General features: G+C 41.7%; 2 protein-coding genes across 7 annotated transcripts in view; one reads left to right on the forward strand and one right to left on the reverse strand.

Moving 5' to 3' along the window:
• The first annotated feature begins 1,655 nt into the window (after positions 1-1,655).
• ntpcr (nucleoside-triphosphatase, cancer-related) lies at positions 1,656-5,870 on the forward strand. The gene is given in 6 exon segments (XM_022191256.2): positions 1,656-1,704; positions 2,550-2,639; positions 2,642-2,711; positions 2,798-2,900; positions 4,502-4,711; positions 5,303-5,870. Coding segments are annotated over 6 exon segments (585 nt in total). The 5' UTR covers positions 1,656-1,670; the 3' UTR covers positions 5,381-5,870.
• A 9,475-nt stretch (positions 5,871-15,345) lies between these two features.
• The window catches only part of LOC110949300 (uncharacterized), a 31,609-nt gene continuing 22,353 nt past the window's right edge, over positions 15,346-24,601 (reverse strand). For 5 of the 6 annotated variants that reach the window (XM_051960056.1, XM_051960060.1, XM_051960059.1 and 2 more), the window contains exons 23-34: positions 23,693-24,052; positions 23,331-23,450; positions 18,897-20,843; positions 18,159-18,293; positions 17,986-18,060; positions 17,818-17,904; positions 17,626-17,717; positions 17,414-17,499; positions 17,269-17,326; positions 16,956-17,170; positions 16,114-16,248; positions 15,346-16,006 (exon numbers count right to left, since the gene is read on the reverse strand). In XM_051960056.1, coding sequence (XP_051816016.1) covers positions 15,741-16,006; positions 16,114-16,248; positions 16,956-17,170; positions 17,269-17,326; positions 17,414-17,499; positions 17,626-17,717; positions 17,818-17,904; positions 17,986-18,060; positions 18,159-18,293; positions 18,897-20,843; positions 23,331-23,450; positions 23,693-24,052 — 3,576 coding nt within the window. In that variant the 3' untranslated portion in view covers positions 15,346-15,740. The remainder of the gene's footprint in view (positions 16,007-16,113; positions 16,249-16,955; positions 17,171-17,268; positions 17,327-17,413; positions 17,500-17,625; positions 17,718-17,817; positions 17,905-17,985; positions 18,061-18,158; positions 18,294-18,896; positions 20,844-23,330; positions 23,451-23,692; positions 24,053-24,601) is intronic. The other variant, XM_051960061.1, reaches the window with a different exon arrangement.

Genomic DNA, 24,601 nt, shown 5'->3' on the forward strand with positions numbered 1-24,601 from the left:
CTCCAAGAGAAGCTTCTGATTTCAGGCGATCTCCTTCAAATCCCAGCTGCTACTTTGCATTTCCCTTTGATATTGTTTAATATGAAAACCACAGACAGTTATTCCATTCAGTTGGAAATGGGTGTGGTGTGTTTTGCATAATACATTTAGACAACTGCATCAATAGTAAATGGCAGTGTTTCAGTTTTATTCCGCCTCACACTTGGCCACCTACACTACTCAGCTGTGGTTAAGAGGAAAATGCTGGACTATTTATTCCACTACATTTATTTGACAGCTTTAATTAGTTGTTTCTTTTCAGATTACGATTTAAAACCCCATATTAACAATTGAGGGCCATTGTTATGCATCAACAAATTTGAAATACACAGAAGGATACATAACATAGGCTTGCATCTATAAAAGTGAAAGACAAACAAACAAGAAGATTCGATTTAAAGGATCCAATAATCCACAATAATCTCCTGAGGGGAAAAAAAACTTGTATGTGGAGGAATTAAAACAGTTCATTCAAGGCCAAAGCAAATTTCTCTTCTCTTGTGACAGCACCTGGGTACATTTCTGAACTTCTCCTCTTTGACTCTATTTCAAGGCCTCTTACATCCCTGAACAGCTGTGTTTAGCTCTTCCACAATTAGGACGAGCGGATAAGAGAGATAAATCCTTTATGATGGCAGCTCCAGAGCTCGAACAGCCTTCTTTTTTCAATTAAAAGTTTCTCCTCTATTGATATCTGAAGAAAAAAAAATCTCAAATCACATACATTTTCAATTGCTTTCAGGTGCTCCTAGAGGTCTTAATTCTTTAATATTTCATATTAATGTTATTTTTAGATTTGATCTTACAGATTGTCATCATGTGTTGTCTGTTTTTTAGATTTGATTTATACTCTCTACAGAATAAAGCAGGTATACCTAATGGATGGATATTCATTTTGTTTAGTTTTACAAATAGATTTTAATTGCTTTTATGTTGAGTTCTGTCTTGCTTTTTTGTACATATTTTTGTTGTTTCCTGCCTGATAACATGTCCAGTATTTTTGTCCCCTGAGACAGTTTTGAAACTTATTATATAAACTAACATTTGATTTGAATATAATATAATATAATATAATATAATATAATATAATATAATATAATATAATGTAATATAATGTAATATAATATAATATATCTTGGCTACACTTGTACTATGTACTGGAAATACACAGACAGGGTCTTTTAAACATGATGTTTTCACTCTCAATATACTTGATGACATTTTAACCTACTGTATAAATAAAAATATATAATAAAAAATAATTGAAAAACATGTTATTAAATATGTCACACACAATAATGCATTTAAAATGATGAATTAAAACAAAAACCTCACTGCTGTTAATTTGACCGTGTTTCCATCATACCAAAAAGTATAATAAAATAATCAATAGAAACTTTTAGCTGAAAATATTGTAAAATATTAAGCCAACTTGTTTAAGTGATGTTTTACCGTTTCTATCAACGTTGTGTTTGCTCGTTTATAAACAAAATCATGGAGAAAATCGCTAAAATATTCTCTCTTTCTGAAAATGAAGTCATAAACGTAGTCTACTTACCGCGCATGCGTCAAATCGATGTGTACGGAAGAGCTGCAGCAGCGTGTTGAGCGGTTGAAGGGTGGAAATCACAATGTTCAAACACGTTTTTCTGACAGGACCTCCAGGTAACAGTTCACACCGAGGGTTCACAGCCCTGTCAGGGTAAAAAGTCGCTGTAAATCCAAAGCAGTCACTCAGCTGTCGTAATACTAATCCCAGTAAAGAGGCACTAAACGTAGCTCTAATGAAAGTTAGCTTGTTTTAGCTGTTCTTGTTCGGATAATATTGTATTTACGTGGTTACTTCTGTTGGTAATCAAGTCAGTAAGTCCTTTTATTGCTTTCAGAGGTCTAATTGCTTCACATTTTTGTGTGTGTGGTTAATTATATTCCCATATTGCGTTTCACGGTTTTGCAACTTTTGTTTTCTTGAAATGTTCATTTCACTTTAGTTTTACCCTAGTGTCTTGCTTACTGTTGTTGTTTTGCCTACTGGGTTTCCTGCTTTTGCTTTGTCATAGCCCTTTATAAACCCTACATACTTGTGAAATTATTAGTAGTGATATTATTTATGCAGTTTGTGATTCAAAAGATTAGCCTTTAAACAGCTTCAACATGTTTTCTGTAAATACTACTCAGCAGTTCCCTTTCCCAGATGTATTGTTCATATAGTGTAGCTGATGAACACCATTTATTCACTGTGTTGAAGCAGTAGCATGTGAGCTTCCATCAAAAGTGTGACTGTAGCACAAGGACAAGTAAAACCGTTGACACTACTGTTTAAACACTGGGTCTGACATGCTGCAGCACATACCCTAAATTGCTACCTTTGTGATTAACTTAACTCAAATTTAGATTCTAAATCGGTTAACTGTTCAGCCCTAGTCCAAACTTGTTTTTAAAGTTAGGCAGTGGTTTAAAATAATAAATGATATCGCATTGTTTGACAGTGGCTTTTGTTTTGCTTACAGGTGTGGGGAAAACCACCCTGGTCCAAAAAGCCTGTGAGGCTTTAGTGTCATCAGGAGTGGGAGTTGAAGGGTTTTACACAGAGGAGGTCAGGGAGGGGGTCGGAGAGTCGGCTTTGATGTCGTTACAGTGACAGGAGAAAGGGGCCACCTGTCCAGAATCAGGTAACAGAGTTGTCATCCAATCCAAATAAGACTACCTGCTTTCTTCTATCACTGTGTTTTGACTCGCACGTCGTTTTAACTTGCAGAGACAACGCTCGCGCGTCTCACGGCGGACGGGAATACATGGTCGGACAGTATGTGGTCGACTTGCCTTCATTTGAAAATCTGGCTCTCCCCCTCTTCAGAAATGTAAGACGGCAGCACATACCGTTTAAACTCTCCCTCATCAATAGATCACAGTAATGAAAAACACTCCTTTTTCTTCCAAATCATCAAACCTTTGATTTTCTCAGAATTGATGGAATAATTGGAAGCTTGCAAACACATAAATTCCATCGTGACATTTTTACTGTTCATGGTGCCGTCTGGCTGTCACTGACCGTGATTAATCCGGCATGTAAAGTGAGCCTGGAGTGACGCCTACACATGCGCTGTGAAGGAAGGTGTCTATGCCTTGGCAGCTCATATTCCACTTTCATCTCACTTAAAACGGCTCTGTAATCTCTGCAGATCGCCCATTACATTTAACATGCAAACAGTGTTGTAGTCATGCTATCAGTCAGAGAGACTCGTGTTCAGAAGACATCAACACGATGGGCTTTTTGCTCATGTGTGCCTGTTAAAGGTCCTTCTCTCTGCAAACTAAATATCCAAAGTAGATTTAGTGCTGAAAGTATTAGTCAGATGTCAGTTAGATAATCGACAAAGCAAACTAATTGACAGTTTTAACAGTTAGTCATTTTTCAAATAGAAAAAATGATAAAACATTTTTGGTTTTGCCTTCTCAAATGTGATGATTTGCTCCTTCTCTCTTTTTTATAACGCTGGAAATGTCGGCCATCGGGATCATACTCACTCGCTCTTCATTCAGTCAAAATTATTCCAATTTACAGATACAGTCGAATCATGTTCAAAGCTAAAACTAATGTTTTGCCGCAAAATTTACAGCGATTGTTTAGGGATCGAGAAGGGGGATATCAAAATAAACAAAATCCATACGAAGAGAAAAAGATTCTGTATTTCATGCTGTGCAGTAAAACTCTGGAACAGTTTGGGTGAAGCGAAAAAAAAAAAAAGTCCAAACATGCAACAGTTCAAAACTAGATAATGTTTTCACAGAATCCAGGGATGAAGTAGGGGTTTGGCAATCACTGGGCATGCACAGGTTACTGTTAATAATGACTGATTTCTTTAATAATTTGTTTTCTTTATTTATTTCTGCATATTATTAGTTGGGTTTTTTCTTTCTGTTGTGTTTTGCTGTTGTTAGATCCTTTTGTATGAATGTAAACGGACAAATTGGTGTATATTTATTCTAAATCATGTACACTATTATTGCTGTTGTTGTTAATATTGTTTATAAATGCTAATATTTTGAAGAAGCGGAATGCATAGATTTGCAATCATTATATAAGGAGAAGGGGTGGGATTAGATAAGCTTTGACTTCTTCCCACTCCTTTTTGAGCAACTTATTCGCTGTCTTTTGTTGCTGTTGTCTTTTTATGTTGAAATGTTCAAAATAAACTTTCAAAAACAAAAACTAAAAAAGTCTTTGGTTTTTGGGCTTTTAGTTGGAAATAAACCAGCAATTATAAGGTCAGACTTTGGACTTGCAATTAATGTTTTCTTGTTTTTAAATGTTAAATTATCACCAACAGAATACCTGATAGCATTAATCGTCAGTTGCAACCAAAATGACTTTTATTTCTAAAATGTAACCAACTTCAGTCCTGTGTTTATCCATGCACTGATGCCGCGTCCGTTTAATCACTACATCTTATGTCTCCAGGTCGGGGCAGCAGATGGGAGCAGCAGGAAGGTGTTTGTCATCGATGAGATTGGAAAAATGGAGCTCTTCAGCCAGTCGTTCATCAGAGCAGTGAGGAAGACTTTAGACAGCTCTTCCTGCACAATCCTGGGCACCATCCCCATCCCTAAGGGCAAACCTCTGGGTTTGGTCGAGGAGGTGCGGAGCAGGAGAGACGTCAAGGTCTTCACTGTGAGCATAAACACAAGAAAGAACACAAAAATGGAGGTTATTTAGGTCAGTTTAGGAGCTTTTAAGTCACACAATGGCCAGAGGACACTGTTGTTTACACTGTATCCACTTGGTCTTAGGAGGGCAGACAGTCTGCTCACTAACCCAGAAGGGGCATGCCCTGCATTATCCCTGTCCTATAGCAGGATTAACTCTAAATCATGCGTGACTGATGTAACAACAAAGGGTGGTCTCAAATGTCAAAAGAATTTATCACGGAAGACTCATTTATGGATACTGTCATGCAAACGACTCGCTATTCTGGCGTACTGAATGTATGGAGCAAGGTTATGAGAGCGCACAAACAGTTTTTCGAAAACACATGATTGGTAAATTCTCCACAGACACTGGGTCAGAGATTAGGTGTTAACATGTGGCTTGATAATCTTATAGTGGACACTGGATCCTGAGGAGCTTTGGTTGTGCATAAGAAGGCGTTTGTCGCAGATCTCATGTTATTTATGACCGCATTCACTGCAGAAATACACACTCTGCTCACACTACCAGCAGGACTTATATAATAGTTTTTTTTTCTTGTCTTTTCCCATTTAGGTCTCCAAGGAGAACAGAAATGCGATTCTACAAGACATTTTAGCGGCACTGCAGGAATGTTTAAAGCGTGCAGCCTAGTGTGGAGATCCAGAGTCGGTGGAAGGGAAAACCCCTGCACTTTGTGTGTGTTTCTGCTGACGCCAAGTTTTATATGTGTGTCAGCGCATACACAGTTCACACAGCCACACTTTTAAGTGGATCTACACACGCTTCACAACAGGGTTACGACCTAAGTTGAGGGGCATCCCGAGCTGCTGGAAGAATTGGTGTGTCACATGCATATATTTATGGACACAATTCATTTTTTTCCCTTCTCATACAGCCACAAAATGGATCGCATGCTGAATAATTGATTGTGAGATGGAACACAGCGGGGGAATTGTTCATAGTGTGTAAATACCCCTTACTCTGTAAGACTGCTTGGTCCTCAGAAACACTCTTTCTGTTTAACTGTATAATATGGTGATGCCAGCAGGCATTCCTCGTGTGCAAGTATCTGATATCAATTTGTTCATGAGGACAAGGAGTCCGTTTTTTTTTTTTTTAATAAATGGCCAAAGAAAGCAGTGCCCCTGTTGATTGATTTAGTTCTTTGCTATGTGAGGTTCCCTTGTGCTTGTCTTGTCAACCTGAGGCTGTGCCTATTGGAAATCAATCAATATTTAACAGTGCAAAGATGTCCAATCCTCTCATGGTTTATTCATCCACTAGCATGAAGAAAAAAAGAAAAAAACAAACAAAGCAAATCAGTTATTGTCTTTCAAGAAGGAGATTGGTTTTCTCTGGTATCCATTTCTAATATTTGGGAGATGGAGATTATCCATTTCTTCACAAACGTTTTCATACTGATGATAAGCCTCAAAGTTGCTTTCACGTTCTGCAGCACTAATAAATATGCTTCCCTTTTGTTTCAGAGAATTTACTCTGCATCTGGGGAGATAATGGAATTTATATGCGAGCAGTCAGATTATAGTACAGGATAAATTGTATCAGTGTGTATAGGAGTTTTGAGATGTCAGAGTGCTCTTCTGATGGATTTACTCTGATGGTGAAGCTCAGTGAAGGTTTGTGGAGGGTTCTAAAGCTGGATATGACGACATGGTGGCACACTTGAAAAGAGCTCTCCGTGACTTATATTAATTCTTTTCACCCGCCATGTATTTGTTTCAGACAAATTGACTATAAAAAATAAAATAAATATACATTTATTGAGAGTGGTTAGCACTTTTGCCTTGCAGCAAGAAGATCCCCGGTTCAAATCCCGGGGTGGGCCTGGGATCTTTCTGCATGGAGTTTGCATGTTCTCCCTGTGCATGCGTGTGTTTTCTCCGGGTACTCCGGCTTCCTCCCACAGTCCAAAAACATGCTGAGGTTAATTGATTATTCTAAATTGCCCGTAGGTGTGAGTGATTGTCTGTATATGTAGCCCTGTGACAGACTGGTGACCTGTCCAGGGTGTCCCCTGCCTTCGCCCAAGTCAGCTGGGATAGGCTCCAGCACCCCCCACGGCCCTAGTAAGGATAAAGCGGTGTATAGAGAATGGATGGATACATTTATTAAGAGTAGGTGAAGTGAGTTCTTAGAGTTTAACCCCTGTGTTGTCCTGCAGGTCAAATTGACCCGCTTTAAAGTTTGAAAATGTGGGGAAAAATGAATTTTCACAGTGAAACTTCTAATGTCTACATTTTCAACATTTTTGGGAAATTTTTGAACATTTTTCGGTGGAAGAAAAGAAACGTTACAAAAAAACATTTCTTAAGAACATTCACCAAAAAATCAACCAAGATCTTACTGATATACATGTAATCATTTCACATACTTTTAGGATTTTTTTGGAAAATTTTACTCATTTTTTGAAAATATTTGCAAGAATTTTTCTGCCAAATTAGTTTTTTGAAAATAATTTTTGAAAAGAAACTTTTAAGGAATTAATGGAATTTTCTCACTGAAGGTTTTGCAAATTTTCAGAAATGTGGAGAATTTTTTTTCAGACAAGGAAACAATATTTTTTGGTGCCCATAAATGAAGACAACAGGAGGGTTAAAGTAGCTCAAGTACGTTCAAGGTTCATGAGTTCGTTGATAGTTCAGATGAAATCTATTGTGGATTTGCTGTAAGTGGAATTTGACTGCATGAGCTCCAAAGTCTGGCAGTGCTGTCAAGGTTTTTTAATAGAAATTCTCTGGCAAAGATATTTGGACAAAGAAGCATCTTCAGGTCATTTCAAAGTGAAAATACGCAGAAAGCTTTTTGGCTTGTTTTTAATGCTGCTTGTATAACTGATGTAACCTGTCAGGCTGGCTGCAGAAAGAGCTGCCAGCTGTGATCTGCGTCAGACTCGCTGCTGCGCCAGCATCTGTTCTGTGGCCTCGGCTGACGTGCCGCTGGATCGACTGGCACCAGCAGCCACTGAACTGGCCTCAAAGTCAGTATGGCTGTATTTTCAAACTAACATGGAAATGTGACGCAGCGTAGTTGTTGTAGGCGCAGAATTTAACGAGCAATTAGACTTTGATAGTGTGGCTCATGGAAGAGCAAGCCAAGTAACACTGCTGAGGGAACTGGCTCTCCCAACTGGAAGGTGATCCTCAGCGCCCTGCAGTGGAGCAGCAGATGGGTTATGTAACAGGGACAGAGACCTTGCCAATTCCGCCGAATAAAGGGTGCATCCGATGCCTCCGTGCACAGACATATGATGTAAATATGATGCAATTAGCCACCATATTGCCCATATTGTCGTGTTATGGTGCTATCATTCCCAGCAAGAGATGCTTCTGCAGTTGCCAAGGTTTACATGGAAGTACTGCAGAGTCACTCAGTTAAACTCAGCTGTAACATCTGAATACAAGTCAGGAGGGCATGATGATGGGCACAGAAGCTTAGAAATATGTGTACAAATGATTCAAATCAATAGCTAAAACACATCTGGAGGGGCTTAAACTGTTGATATAGTAAGGCAAAGGTAGTGGACAATAGTGATATATAGCTTAAAGTAATGGATACATAAATAGAAACAAGTCGGGCTAAACTGAAATGACGAATGAACAGTTGGCATGGTTGAAATAATGAGGACTAATGGATGTACGGCTGAAATATTATGGATTAAGCAATTCAAGAATTAATCTGGCACAACTGTGGGGGTACCCTGACAGCAAGAAACGGTGGAACTGCTGATTTCCAGAATCAGAAAGAGCATGGGATATTCCATGTCATCATAACACCAGTACATGATAGAGCAGCAAAGAATTCAAAGCCATAAATCAGATTGGTTTTTTTTTTTCATTTTGTACAGAAGAGGCATTTTTCCATTCTCATAAAACAACTATTTCATTACTGCATCTCACAACAATGTTATCCACACATGTGGTTGTGAAGCTGGCTGTTTTGCTTTGTAAACACCACGGGTTTGTTCATACACAGCCATTATGCAACTGTAACAATTGGATATATTGTCAGGGGGCTTGAATGCATTCATGTGTCACAAGCGCTATGAGTGTTGCATGAAAGGCCATATAGAGCAGACTGAATGCATATGAAGTGAATTAATATCCATATCGCTGAGATACATTCACACCATATCTGTGGGGCAGATGTCTGCGTGGCGCCCCGTTCCCTTTATCCCTCCACACTCTGTGGATACAGAAACGCAAGGAGCTTACCAACAATCCAGGACAAAAGGGAGTTGGTCGGTTTGGAGGAGCGGTTGGGGGTGTGGGTGGTGGGGAGCTGGTGCTTGGATGAGAAAATTTCTCTCCGGTTATTGCACTTTGTGGTACCAGCCCAGGAGGCACGTTGACAGCGGCAGAGAGCAGACATGTGATATATTGTCCAAAAGGCCAAAGAGCTGATAAGAATCTGACATATTGTTCCGAGACCTTGTGGGAGATACACAGCAGCGTGCTTCAGTTTTCCAAAACGCCTCACTTCAAATTCGCTGTTTATTTCCCAAGATGACTGTATGATTTATTGTAAAATGAGGAGCTAAAGCTTCTTAGCATCTGTGATGTCAGTACTCTCAGAGCCGAAGCCTGCACATGGTAAGTACTTAAATCAAGGTCATTTCTCAGCGTGGACTGGGTATGTGAGTTTTCACTTCTTTTACTTTTTTTTTTCTTTTTTTTTGCCACCAGGCTTTGCATGGCCCCGAGAGTCTGACAACTAGACACTGTGATTTCAGATATATTCCCCAGAAAGCTATAATTGGGCTTTAATTCACCTTGTTTTAGAAAAGCCTCTGGCAGCATGTTCATTAACAAGCCAAATGATCACACAGCAACGGCCAAAAAGGCTCTGGAAATTTCTGTACTGTGCAGTGGACAGTCTCCCCAGCAGGAGAGGACCTCATCCAATTTATTCCTGTATTGTCTGTTTTTTTTTTTAAGAATAAACATCATGGCTATAGAGCCTAAGCTGTACAGGTTTATTTCCTTCATGCTTTACACAGAGTATTTAATGAAAGATTTATTCAGCTTGTGTAAAATTCTACCCACTTAACTACTACAAGTTTTTGCTGTTTGGGCTTGTTTTACTTTTCTGTTTTACCCTGCATGGGGGGAGTCAGATAGATAAGATTGAAAACAAGTGTGCCTGTGTACCTGATGCTTTAAATGCTTCACTACAGTTTAATAAATCTAAGTCCCAGCACCACAGAGCAGTGAAAAAGTCCTGGACCAGACCACACGTCACCGTGCTAATAAGCATAGCTAAGGTCTACTGATCTTGACAGGTGGGCAGTTAATGTCAAATGGAACCCAAAGGCTGTGGAAATTAAGCCATTTGATCTGGGTTTTCTAACCGCTATTCCACCCTGCTGCCCACCGCTGATAGCTCCTAAACCACTCTTCCCATTACATCACTTTCATGGGCTCCCCGCGGCTGCTCCAGGCAGGCAGTGTTGGGTTTCAAAGCCTGTGTCCGAGCCCCGAGCACACCTCTCCGCAAGGTTATCTTTTGAGCCTGCAGGATGAAAGCTCAAAGGAAAATGTAACAGAAAATAAAAGAGACAAATCTTTCCACGATCTTAAAAAAAATGCAAAAATGCCCTCCTGTACTGTTTATGAAATGAATGGCAGGTAAATGTTCACAGAAATACAACCACACCTGCATGTTATTTGGACTTAATGGCTCAGCTGTGTTTTTTCAAGAGAAACCGCTAAGTCCCTGTGGAAATCTGTGATGTGTAAAGAGTCATGCATCTTTCCAGTGGCCCAAGGTCCACCAACAGTAGGGGAGGTGTCGGGGCCTGAGGACATCTATCTCCAGTTACACCGTACTGACGATTCTTTGTGATCTCCGGATCTCTCTGAATGACTGGGGCAGCCCCGGTGAGTCACTCAGCTCCAAAACACAGCATATATGCGTCACTTCACCTCACCTTTGGGAGGACATATGATGTGGTCGCTTTATAGCGGCTGCACGGAGGAAATGCAACAAACAAAGTGTGGAGGAGTGCGTGGGTGCACTCTGTGGTCTGAGTATCCATTGCTCTGCTATATGATCCCAAAGCCTCCAGAGTGTGGTGACACGCAGGCAGAGTGAGTGCATCACTGTCTCCGCAGGGGAGACAGAGCTGTGAAGGGAGCAGTAGGAGCTGTCAGCGGATGATCTGGAGGTCAGAGGCCACAGAGAGGACACAAAGATGGGAGGCATGGTGATCAATCGATGGACTGGTGCTGCGTCCCTTTTGGCCACAAAGGAAGTGGCTGTCATTTCAAACGTCACAAAGAGGGAAACAAAACACACAATAAATGTCTTTATTATGAAGGGGAAACCCGAATGTTTGTAGTCCATGCATATCAAGTAAATAGGTGCCATATGTGCACGCAGCAGCCATGTGAATTTACTAGTCACATCCTGCATGTCACTGTGGATCATTAACTTGTCTGCGCAGAGTACACTAATAACATCTAGATCATTGCAGCGGCACATAAACATGGCTTATATGGGGATTTTGTGCATAAACTGAACAAATGTATGGTGTATTTTACAGTGCTGGGAGAAGTTGAGTCATGCAGCGTTCAGCTCTGGAGAGACTCGATAATGATTCGCAGATTGCCGACCTGCCATGATTAATGTCTCTGCTGGATGCTTTTGACAAATTTGCACCACAAATGCAGAACTTTTGGAGCTTTTTCCCATTCCTTACGCTACTGTAACTGCTGTGTGCATGTGTGTATGTGTACATACATGCCAAGACCACACTGTGACTTTTGGCAGCGGTGCATGTAGAAAAAGTTCAAAAGTCTAATTTATGTCTGTGATAGTGCTGCTCTACAGAAGTGTGTTCTTATTGGTTATCAGGTCAAAGATGCACTTTCTGAATCTCATTCTATTGCAGGTCTGCAGGCACAGTATACAACAGAAGTGGATACACTATGGTGAATCTACACTCAACAAAAATATAAACGCAGCACTTTTGTTTTTGCTCCCATTTTTTATGAGATGAACTCATGGGTGTATGGCACAACAATGGGCCTCAGGATTTCGTCACGGTATCTCTGTGCATTCAAAATGCCATCAATAAAATGAACCTGTGTTCTTCGTCCATAACAGACGCCTGCCCATACCATAACCCCACCACCACCTTGAGCCACTCCATCCACAACGTTGACATCAGAAAACCGCTCCCCAACACGATGCCACACACGCTGTCTGCCATCTGCCCTGAACAGTGCAAACCGGGATTCATCAGTGAAGAGAACACCTCTCCAATGTGCCAGACACCATCGAATGTGAGCATTTGCCCACTCAAGTCGGTTACAATGATGAACTGGAGTCAGGTCGAGCCCCCAATGAGGACGACGAGCATACAGATGAGCTTCCCTGAGACGGTTTCTGACAGTTTGTGGAGAAATTCTTTGGTTATGAAAACCAATTGTTTCAGCAGCTGTCCGAGTGGCTGGTCTCAGATGATCTTGGAGGTGAACATGCTGGATGTGGAGGTCCTGGGCTGGTGTGGTTACACGTGGTCTGCGGTTGTGAGGCTGGTTGGATGTACTGCTAAAATTTTCTGAAACGCCTTTGGAGACGGCGTATGGTAGAGAAATGAACATTCAATACTCAAGCAACAGCTCTGGTTGACATTCCTGCTGTCAGCATGCCAATTGCACGCTCCCTCAAATCTTGCAACATCCGTGGCATTGTGCTGTGTGATAAAACTGCACCTTTCAGAGTGGCTTTTTATTGTGGGCAGTCTAAGGCACACCTGTGCACTAATCATGGTGTCTAATCAGCATTTTGATATGGCACACCTGTGAGGTGGGATGGATTATCTCAGCAAAGGAGAAGTGCTCACTATCACAGATTTAGACAGATTTGTGAACAATATTTGAGAGAAATGGTGATATTGTGTATGTGGAAAAAGTTTTAGATCTTTGAGTTCATCTCATAAAAAATGGGAGCAAAAACAAAAGTGTTGCGTTTATATTTTTGTTGAGTGTAATTGCAGTGTAAAATTAAACACTGACACTTCACTGTTTTAGAAACAGGCTCCACAGCAGAAACCCAATGCAACATCATTACTGAGATTTATTTCTGTGATATGTCCACCATTTTTATCTGGTGTTGCACAAATCTCTGGAGAGATGTTCTACCATGCTGCAGAGGCAACATTTTCCAGCTGCTCTTTACTGGAGGGTAGTGTTTGTCTGCTTTTCTCGTTAAAAACCCCCAAAACTGTCCTATCAGATTCAACAGAGGCAGCATGCTTGGTCAGGTCATAGTTTTAGTTTGTTCGTCTTCGTGTGATTTTGGTGGTGTGTTTCGGATCGTTATCATGCTGGAATAATCCTTTTTCTGGCTGTCTCTAGAGACTGGAGCCATGTAGTCAGCCATTATTTTGCTATATCCACAGGCATTCATGGTGATATTTATGAATTTTTATCTCCCCAACATGTTTTGCACTCATGGAGCCCCACATCAAAACACTCCCACCACTGTGCTTAACTGCTAGGACTGTGCAAACACTGTGATAGTTCTGGCCAAGTTCATGTCAAACATTCTGGAAACCATCTATGCTAGATAAATTTATCTTGTCTCATAGAACCAGAAATGCGCTCCCAATATTCATCAGGTTTCCTTCATGTCCTGAGGTTAATCCTGTAGCTTTATATCAAACAGCAAGCAATGTTGTACGCTACTCTTCACTGTTCACAGATGTTGACTTTATAAATTCTTGAGACAATTTGACTGTAATTGACGCTATATAAATAAAACTGAACTGAATCGAATTGAATAAATTGTCCAGATAGTGAAAGTAGCGCACTGTCCATGGCGTAACCTTAGGTAGATGACCACTGCTGCTCTAATTAGTGGTAATATGGCTAATTCTATGCTTCCTGATTACTGCTACAACTGTGTTTGAACTGACTGATAGTTGGTCGTTCATCTTCCTGTGTCCTTTTCCGTCTTTGCGAAGTCTCACAGTGAGACTTTCAGTGTCTCAGACAATTCTTTTCCATGTGGAGCCATGATTCAGACATGCAAAAAGACACACTCTGTATTTCCAAAAGCGAGAAAGCTGACAGCTGATTGTATAACATTTCCATGTAATTATGCTGATTTACAGTGATCACAGGTTTCTAACTTCTGTGCTTATATTTTGAATAGCCTTTTCTAAACTTGTTTTCTAATTTTTGATAAAGCCAAAGATTTTGCTCGTTGACTTTGAAATCTATAGTTCCTGAAAGTTGATCTGATTTTGAATCATTTGACATTTGAGTGACGTTGTGCAGGGGTTACTGTATACAGCATTATGTGAAGGGGTCGCTGTGTGAGACCAGCGCATGGTGCGTGTTATTGCACCCATTATCCAACACTTCAGCTGCTGTCAGCGCTCATGTACCAACTGACACTGCACAGCTCTGTGGCACTTTAGCTTCAAATGAAATCTCGATTACTTACAGTTCAGCTAACGTTTCAACAGCTTCCATTCCTTCTAAAGCAACAGTTCATCTGTGTTAATCTCTCACACTTAAACTAACAGTTCAGCTACTTTCAGTGTTTATATACATATAGGCAGTTGGTCTACAGGGTTTGAACTTGAAATTAAAATTTCAGATGCTTTTAGCATTTACACCTCAGCTAATCTTCACTGCTTTTGGCTCTTACACATCAAACCCTTCCAGTGCTTACACTTCTCCAGCTCCCATGTGTTTCTCACATGGAAGTAATTAACATTTTAAGATTTTTTTCATTTAGAAAGTTTAGCTTTGTCAGTGTTTTGTGTATTCCAAATCCGAAGAAAAATGTGCCCTCTCCCTCTGTGCCATAACTAATCTGTCTCAGGCATGATGTAGCCAGTCGCTGAATATTTTGTAATACTAAACAGTAGCATTTTGCAAATGCTTCATACATAAGACTCATTATGCAGCCACGTCTGCTGCCTGGTTCCTCAGCATCAGAAGTGCAATGTTGATGATGCGTTTGTTTGAATGATGTCTCCGAAACGGTGTCAGGTTTTATAGTGCAAACCTAAGACTAATGATGTGAAGATGTTCTTAGCCTGGCGTGGCCTTTAATCTCTCTGTTCATATAATCCTTTTGCTCTTCAAAGCCTCCAGAGATGATGAACAAAGCCCCAAAAACAGACGTTTCCACCACTATCGTCTTCTAAAAAATAAGTATCTTTAATCACGGCAAATTGTTGTTTTTTCAAAGGTTTTTATTAGGTATTGTCTCTGCTACAATTCTTATTAAAAGTATTTATATCAAAACAAGCTTAAGCAGTGTCAAACTGCTTATTTGTGGTTACGTAAAATGTGTTGGTGCACCACACACTGTACATGTGAGACAAAAGAGCTGTAATAATGCACTGCAAGCGTCATGAGCTCAGGATATTGTTAATACTTAGTCATAATCGAGTCAAGATGAGAGTCACTGGGAGTCTAAACCGATTCTCTGCTGAGTGGGAGGGTTTGCCAGAACTGTTAATCACAGAGAGAAAAAGAAATATGACTGAAATAAGACAATCGAATCTGCAACTACACAGGGCACACTCATACAGTAAAAGGAAAGAAGTAATATAAACACTCATGAAAAGGACTTTTTTAATACTTAGTCATAATCGAGTCAAGATGAGAGTCACTGGGAGTCTAAACCGATTCTCTGCTGAGTGGGAGGGTTTGCCAGAACTGTTAATCACAGAGAGAAAAAGAAATATGACTGAAATAAGACAATCGAATCTGCAACTACACAGGGCACACTCATACAGTAAAAGGAAAGAAGTAATATAAACACTCATGAAAAGGACTTTTATAAGGAACGTTCTGCACGTGAAGTGATTTATATAAAGCACATCAAAAATAAAACTGTGGTCTTTCAATCATAAATATGGTCAGTAGTAGTGTTTTTTTCTTTTTCTTCTTTTGCTTAATATGTGCACTGCACATTAGAAACTATCTGTAAAACCCTTTATTAGTAGAAATCATCATTTACAAACTTAGAGGTCCTTTTTCCCAAAGAACTTCTTAAAGACAGACTTGTTTCGTGGCCGCGGCAGGCTGGCGTAGCTTCTCAGAGCAGAGTCCTGGTACGTGTCCTGCTGCCATCCAGCTGAGGCCAGCAGTGGAGGCTCAGAGCTCCTGCTGACTGAAGCCCCATCTGTTGACTTGTCTCCCACCACCAGAGTCACGCAGTAGTTGGAGCCTCGGTCCAGGCCTTTTCCTCCAGGGGTGTGCAACATGGGCTTGATCTTCTGGTAAGTTGCTGGGAGAAAACGCACAATAGAGCAGATTAGGAGACGAAGAACAGCTGTTGAGGATTCACTGCCACAGTACAAATTATAGGATTTAAGTTAATAACTGCAGAGCAACCTGATGTGAAGGAGTGGGAGCGGTGCTTGCTGCTGAGCCAGTCCTGACCGCTGGATACAGGGGAGTTGTCTCTGAATCCTCCAGAGAGTCTGTGAGTCACCGTCTGCTGTAAACTGCCTTCATCATCATCATCATCTAGGGAGAGTCAGAGAAAAATATTAAAAGCAGAAATGAAGAACAGAAGCTGAGCAACATAAAGTTTGCTGTAGTAACCCTCATGTGTACTGTTTAATATGCTGTAAGACAATGCCTTAGCTCCCCCTAGTGGTACCTACTGTACCTGCAGCATCCATTCACAAGGTTCTGAGATTGTTAGAGCATTTACATGGCAGTCTGAAGCACAAGGAAGCTGAATAAAATCCAGAAAAAGAAACTGATTTGTTAGGAAAATCATTGTCGAAGAAGTCATTAAAATGCCATTTTGCAGCAGAAATCTAGAAAGGGCGATAAAAAATGCAGCTCCTTCTCCTACAGCTCTCCAAGCTTTGTCCTAAACCTTCTAATAGGCTAAAGCCTCCTGCCAGAGACTGCATTTTTTTTAAAGCCTGAAAATGCAGTCAAGAAGAGTTGCAAAAGGCTAGTTTCCTCTCAGATCACTTGTATTACAATATACGGAAAAACTGGAATTTTGACCCAGTTACGCCTAAAAAATAAAACCTACCCCAGCTTTAAATCTCACTAAGCAAATCCTCTAACCAGCAGCTGCAACTCCGTGGGAAAATTCAGCACTCCACTGTACAGAGTGGTGTTTGTCCTGCTTCCGCTATGTGTGAATGTGGAGACGGTTTGGTCAACTCTTCCCAGGTAAATATAGCTTTTGTGTGCACAGCAGAAGGCCTCACCACAGCAGCCTGAGGACGAGATGGTCGGCTGCTCATCCAGTCTCTTTAAGTGAGCCTGTGGCATGTGGCTGAAGTCTCTGGTGAGGACAACAATCTCTTTGGCTTGGGCGCTACCCGGTGGCGGTTTGTTCCTCGGGAATGTGCGGGTGATGTCGTGTCGGGAGGAGCAGCGGCAAACAGCTGGATCACGGCATCCGTAGCAGAGAGAGGGCTTTCTGAAGCGACAAGGGGATTCGAAAATGATTATTACACAGGATCATGATACATTATTATGAACTGATTTTGAATTCAAGTTTTTTAATGAAAACCTTACAAGGAAATGGAGATGTCTTGATCACCAGGGGCACCTGATATTGAAGACACACTCTGACCTTTAAAGAAAACACACAAATGAATCACATCTGTGGAAAATTACTTTATTAGAGGCAGAAAATAAGCTTTGGATGAATTATGTTTACCTGTGTTTGCTTGTATTTTCATCATCCATTTCTTCATCATAAAGCGTGAAGAGGCGTTAAGCAGATATTCAGACCCATCACGGAGCCTGAAGGTCGGAAAACACAATTACTACAGACGGCAGAAGGGTCAAACACACATCTATCACTGCTTCAAGGGCTGTATAATCTGTGAAATATTGTGATTAGACTTTAGCTGCTATTCCAGATCTCACCGCAGTCGAAAGCAGTTGGGTTTTTTGGTGTAGTCTGGCGCAGGTGAACACTCAGCTCCTGTCAGGTTCAGCGGCAGGCCACATGCAGAACTCTGCAGCACAGCACAGTCTGATCATCACTGACCATCTACCTCAATTATTAATCCTTTCTGTTCTCTCGGGCTCTGTCTTTGTTGCGATTTTTCTGCTTACCCTCAGTGTATCCTTCCTATCCTGGTAGAAGCACAAGGTGTGTCTATATAGGACAGCATGGTAGGAGTTCCAGCCTCTGGAGGCGGCCTGTGAAAATAAGATAAGACTGTGTGCTGCTGACTGCGGGGCTTTACATTTGCTGAGCATGCTGGCTCAAACGTTTCTCACTTTCTTTCCTCCCAGCTGCAGCTTGTGCTTCCTCTCGAGTGTTCCCTCCATCGTCTGCAGCTCAGGCTTTCCACTCTGATAATGACAAAATTCAAGGAAAAAAAGAAAACAATTAATAGGACGACCCATATTTGTAATAAACCAAGAGCTGCACTGACTGCAGGAAGTCTCACCAGAGTGAAACAGCGCCCTCCTGTGGCCACCAGCTCCTCTGGCCTCTCCATGTCCGCCAGGCTTTGTGAGGCTTTTCTCTGTTCACAGGCTCCATCCAAACCCATATGAACAGACAGCAGACTCATCGACTGGTCCTGTTGAGGAAGAGAAGATTCCACAGTCACAACTGATGACAAAAATATTCATGTTCATGTAGATGAGTAGTCTTTAATATACAACTATGATGATGATGAGTTTTACAGCTCCATTTTCCAATATACATCTATTAAGTATGTACAAACCACTATTGACAAACCTATTAATGGCTTATTGATGCTGCATTAATGAATGTTTAATTAATGAGGCAGGTTTGTTAAAAGATCACTTCATCAAGCTAATGTTAAATATATTCTCTCACCCTCCACTAGTATTTCTAAACAAGCCTGTATTTAGGTTTTATTTATGTTGGCTTTGAAATAGCCACCAGAAATCTGTTGCCATGGGGACAATGTCTTTGGCTGCTTCTTTGTTGTATGGTGAGAGTGTGTGAATGAACTAGAAGATGGGCCAAGACAATTTTCTACCTCAGAGAGCAATAAAGCTGTACTCCTTTCTATCCTATTAGTAGAAGAAGGTGGTTTCTTTAAAAATGCTTCACAAACCGTCTGCTCTGAGGGAGAAAAAGCTTCTCTTTTTTTTGTAATTACAATACAGTCTCAAAGGTGGTGACATCACAGTACATCAAACGCTAACCTCACCTTCAAGCCACCTGCGAGCTCGTCCACCTCCTCCCCCACCTCTGCCTCCTCTTCCTCCTCCTCCTCCTCATCCTCTCTGTACTGATAAATGTATCTCTGATTGTCGCCTACGTCAGGCAGCTTCACCGGATCAGATGCGGTCTCGTTCACGGTCGCTGAAGTCTTGCTGGCTGGTTCCCTGTTGGGAAAAGCCGCCCAGGACCTCCTGTCGCCTGTAGCCAGCGGAGGAAGGTGACCTTTGGGACTCAGCCCCTTGTCGTATCCCAGCAAGCTCTGAATGTGCGACGGCAATTTGAACTCAGCCACAAGGAGGTTGGGTGCTGAGGCTGTGACCAGGTTCCTGTAGAGCACCGGTGGAGTCGTAGCTGAGGGTGAGCGGCAGACAGGATCTGCTGATGGGTCTGAGTTTATGGAGTCTTCCTGGTTGGGCTGGTACATGATGTCTGAGCAGATGCTCTGCCTGTAGTTAGAAGTCTGGTTCCAGATGTCCTCCAGCTCTTCTTCTTCCTCTTCAAACTGCTGGTGGTCGAGGTGAACAGGCTCTGCTTCGATCACTGCTGAGTCTGGAGAAGGACCTGAGGATGCTCCATCGTTCTCTCTTGTTCTAGTGCAGTCGATACCTCCAACCTCGAGAGAAATGAGTCTCCCCACCACTCCCTTAGGCCGCTGGTTCTCTGGACATGGAGCATCTGAGCAAAGCTTGATGCTGCTGGAGGTGGAGATGCCAGAGTCCACAGAGTCCTGACGAACACTCACGCTCACCGTTGACTTCAGATTCACTGTCATGTGAGAAGCTTGGCTTGATTGAAGTCCAGAGTTCTCCTCATGCATACACTGAGGCCTGGTGCATTTATGGTACATGTGCCCATTCAGGTCTCTAATGAGAGTATGGACACTAAGACACTCGTGTTTGTGTGCAGCCGGAGTGGAAGTGGGGCCTTGGTTCACATAAATAGGCAGCTGTGAAGGCTGGCTGGCTCCATCTTTTTCAGCTGGACTCGTTTTAATTTCCGATAACATTTTGTCCCACTCCTGCTCTGCATCCTCACGCAGATTGAACTGGGCTTTAGATAAGTCATTACATGGTACAGCCTGATCCTCATCTTCTTCTAGGGAAGGTTGGAAGCTCTTGTCCACATCAGGTAAATCTCTTCCTACAACTGTTGAAGGCTGTGTTTCAGAAAGGGTGATTTCAGCCGGACTGTGAGTGACGGCAGCAACAGGTCGAGTCTGTCTGAAGGAGCTCAGGACTGTGTGTCTCTGGGGGTCCGGATCCGTCCCTCCCCCTTTTTTGGACTCTCGAGGAGCGATAGTGATGATGTCCTGAATGCTGGGGATGAGGGTCATGTCTTTAGGTAGATCAAAGCTCAGCACAGAACCCAGTGAGAGGAACCTGCAGTGACTTCTCATCTGACCTGCTGAGGGGGAAGTGGTTGGTGCTGCTGATACAGCATATGGAATGACGCTGTATTCTCCTGAACACTCTGTATCAATGTCCTTCAGGAGGGGATTCTTCATATAGGCCATAGCTTCGACCTCATCCCCAGTCTTTGATGAGGCCTTCTTCCTTCGACCTTCCTTCAGGGGCCATGTGTGTGTGTCATAAGTGACAGTCTCGCAGGCGTAATGAGGCATCCCATCTGTTCGATCCTCCACGCCCATGATTTTCTGAATTGTGTGCCTGCGAGCGTCTCTCTTCCTCTTTCTCTTTTTGCCCATCCTCTTGAGGCTGCTGAAGATGGAGGTGCTGCCGCTCCCCGCTGAAGGGTGGAAGGTCACGTTGGCGGACTGCGGTGCAGCCGCCGAGGGAGACGGCAAGGAGGAGGACGGCAAGAAGGTAGGGGAGGCCGAGGCTGCAGAGCGGCTCTTTTGTCGGGGCAGGGTGATACTCTCATACACAGGGGCCACAGCCAGGTTGTTATCCTTGACATGCAAGTAGGTACTTACCTGTAAAATAAGAGAAAAAGATATCAGGCATGTGTGTGAGCTCTCATTTCACCGAATCTTTATTGCAGTTGGTTAACCTCAGAGACACTCATGCGTGCTGCAGGCTGAAGCCCTGCAGCGCTCTGTGAGAACAAGAGCTGTTTCATGTGTTACAGATGGATGATGACATGAAAACCGACTGATCTTACGCATTCAAGAAAACAACGGATTCAGGAATGTATGAGCCGCACACAACGACACAAATGTATACAAAAATACCCACGACAGACAAAAAAAATTAGATGAAAGGACAAAAGAACACAGACATGATTGCAACTACACACTTGCGGGACTTAATCTAAATCATATGTGGCTGCACATGCCGTCATGCGCAGCTGTAATGTCCTGACCTTTCAACTCTGTGACTAATCTCTTGTTTCTGTGGAAGCCCCCAGACTATAAATCATGGTGTGCAGTCTGGGGGCCTTTCCTGAAAGTTCAGTACCAGTTCTCTGTCTAATGACTGCACCTCCACTGGCATTTGGGACACACTCCTGCTGTGAGCCATTTCGGAGCACAATTTTCAAAGAAAGTGAAGAGTGAGGTCACTTATTTCACACCGTCGTGGCACAGCCGTGGAGAGCCAGACATGAGCAGGTTTACATCAGGCTTTGTGATGAAATGACAGAAGGAGAAGAGAGCGCTTCTGTCAACATTCACAGCGGGAAGAAGATTGCTCGTGCTTTTCTTACTCATCGCCTCCATTCTGTCTCTGTCATCGGGACTTTCCAGTTTTAAATCCTGCCTCATTTAGGTCCAGCAGAGAAGTTTTAATAGCAAAGAAAAGCAAGGTTGTATCACACTGATTCATTGTCCGATTTTCAAGTGGGAATTTACCCATTCAGCTGAGTTTACACAGGACAAAATGAAAAAGCAAAATGACGACGGACAGATTATTGTAAAGACAGGTTCACATTCACTCCAGCTAATCCAAAAATATACACACTGGTTTTCAGTGCCTTAACCCGCTGAAATGACACCATTTATCAGACTCAGAAAGTGTAAAAACTGAAAGAATCCACAGATCATTGAAATACTCATCTATGGTGTGCTGTATCATCAGAAATCGTAACCAGATCTAAGCTTCAAATCCTGAAACTTTATCAAAAATCTCTTTGTTGCACACATTTCATTTAGCAAATGTAAACAGTCTGCTGTAGCCAGGCTCTGTGAAAAAATAAATAAAATTTAAAAATTGTGTTCTGCTCACTGCAACTGTGAAGGTAAAAGTGACCCAGCTGTGATGTCACAAGACCAAAATAAAAGTACTATCAGTTTGAACTGGGCTGAACTGCAGGTAGTGTTTACACAGAGCAGGTAGGGGACAAGTATGGAAGCAAATTACCATATCTATAGTATGTAGAATTCCCCCCCCCCCCATCAATAAAATCTGTGTGCAAAATCTTGTGCATGCTGATTCCATTTTTTTTCAATTTTTGCAAATTTTTAAAAAATCCACTTTTGTTTCTTCATTTTTAAAAAAATATATTTATGAAATTATAACCATGACAAACTGCAAATAAAGGTGTTTTTGAGTTCTCTCTACTTCTAGCATGACTGTGCTGTTTCCATAGAGGTACAGTGAAAAATACACTCACAGTGAATAAAAAAATCAATAAATAAAAATGTTTGTGGTTAAGAGGGTTGAGTCTTTTTGCTTTAAAATCTGCAATCACTAACAGGTTACATGACTCCATTAAATAAAGTGGTCAATACAGCAAAGGTAATTAACAGTCTATCTTAACATTAAATAATAACAGAATGTGACTTGTAAAATGACATGAATTTTCATTTGCATAATCAATCAACTAAAAAAACTAAAGTGGAACTGAAATATTTTTTGTGTTGGTCAAACAGTTAATTTGAGGAATAAATTCATTGTGCACATCACAGTAATTTGTAGCAAGCTTATAAAGGTTACAGCGTCTTTACTAGAACAAAAGAGATTCTTGTTCCCTGACAGGAGATCAGAGATATCACTGCTTTCAGTCATTTCATTTCTATTTTTACAAATGGATTGTAAAAGTAGCACCTTTCTTTTCGCATCCCATTAAATGTCATGACAGAATGGTCTTTATTAAAAACAGAATTTATTTGGTTTTAGATTTGGATTTATGACTGCAGTTAAGTGGGAAATTGTGAGTTTTAACAGTCCGATGGTTTGTTGTCTTTTCTCACTTTTCTCATGTTAACTCTACGTTTTCCAGCCACACTGACTTTAGACATGGTGTCACTGCAAACACGGCACGATGGCACTTTGGTCCGACTGGTTTCCTTTTACTGTCACGCCTGACTTACAGAGAAGGCAAAACACGGGGAGGCTGCAGACTGGCTGTACCTTGTAACGGGTTAGTAGAACATGCTGCCCCCAGAACACAACCACACAGCATGCAGTCCAGCACACTTTGAGACACAGCATGCAATGCCAGTTCACACCGCGCAGTTTACCTCATTCGCACTCTGCCGATAAATCTTTCTCTTTCGCTTTAAACTACCCAAAGTATTTTCCAAAAGCCCCTGGCAGCGCCTCCAAAAGTTTTTACAGGCAGAAGATTGAGGCACAGTGGGCTGAGGGAGAAAATGGGGAAAAAGGAAGACGTGAAGGCCAAAGGAGGGACAGGAATAAACAGCAAGACAATCAAGGAGGGAGATCCCATGCAGTGACCTGCAGAGAATTAATGCTGCTGCAGTGACCTTCAGGAACAGGAGCAAATATCACTTGTTTCAGTGCTTTGGGGGAAGAATTGCATGTAGCCAATAATAGTGGCTCTCCATAATGGTGTTTGGTGAAGTGTGAGTGTGTTTCTCACCCTGTGGATGGGCTCAGAGGTCTCCTCCACTACCTCATCCACTGTAGCAGGCAGGTCGAGCACCTGAACCTTGCTGTCCCCTGTGTTACCAAAGCTGAGGATGAGGTTGACCGTTCCCCCTGAAGGCGGGCTGCTGCTCTCTTTGAGCACCATGATGTTGGCTTTGGGAGAGTCGCCCTGAGCTCCGATACTGCTCATGACCTCATAACCGTCCTCTAACTGCTTCTCTTCGTGCTTCTCGACATGTCGGGGCAGCAGAGATGAGGGCTGACTGTCTCTCGCTGTCTTTGTTGTGTCTTCACAAGGACTGATGACCGGAGACGGTTGAGACTGGAAGAACTCTGGCTCAGGAGCTGAAGTCTATGTGGGATATCATAGGGAGAAAAATATAACAAATATTCACATTGGTAAAGAAGTACTCTATCTATATCAGTAATGACTGTTATTAGATACTTGTACACTTATTTCCAGATACTTCTTTCCAACATGCATATGTATAACATGATAATGACATTCTTTTCATCACTCTACATCCACAGCAAGTCAACCTTCAGCCTCAAATTGAAGTTTTCTGATATTTGTTGTGCTATTTTTTTCTGCAAACACCCTGATTAGTGTGGGCTGTTACAGCAGCAAAATTCTCAAAGCTTGTTATATTCTAACTTATTTTGAATGATTAAAAATATTTGTAAAAAGTTTATTTTTAAAGCTTAAATGAAGCCCCAGATGATGGTGCAGTCACTTTGGGACATTCCATCTCCGATCATCAAATTTGTAGAACCATTTCTCCCCAACTATCTCTGAAATTTTAATTGCATAAAATATGGATACATATAAAGATATTCATGAAAGCTTAAAATGATATGTCAGATGCTTCACAAGGTTTTTATTTTATTTTTATTCTTTTCA

This window comes from Acanthochromis polyacanthus, chromosome 15 (assembly GCF_021347895.1).
Source record: "Acanthochromis polyacanthus isolate Apoly-LR-REF ecotype Palm Island chromosome 15, KAUST_Apoly_ChrSc, whole genome shotgun sequence".
NCBI classification, from domain to species: Eukaryota; Metazoa; Chordata; class Actinopteri; family Pomacentridae; genus Acanthochromis; species Acanthochromis polyacanthus.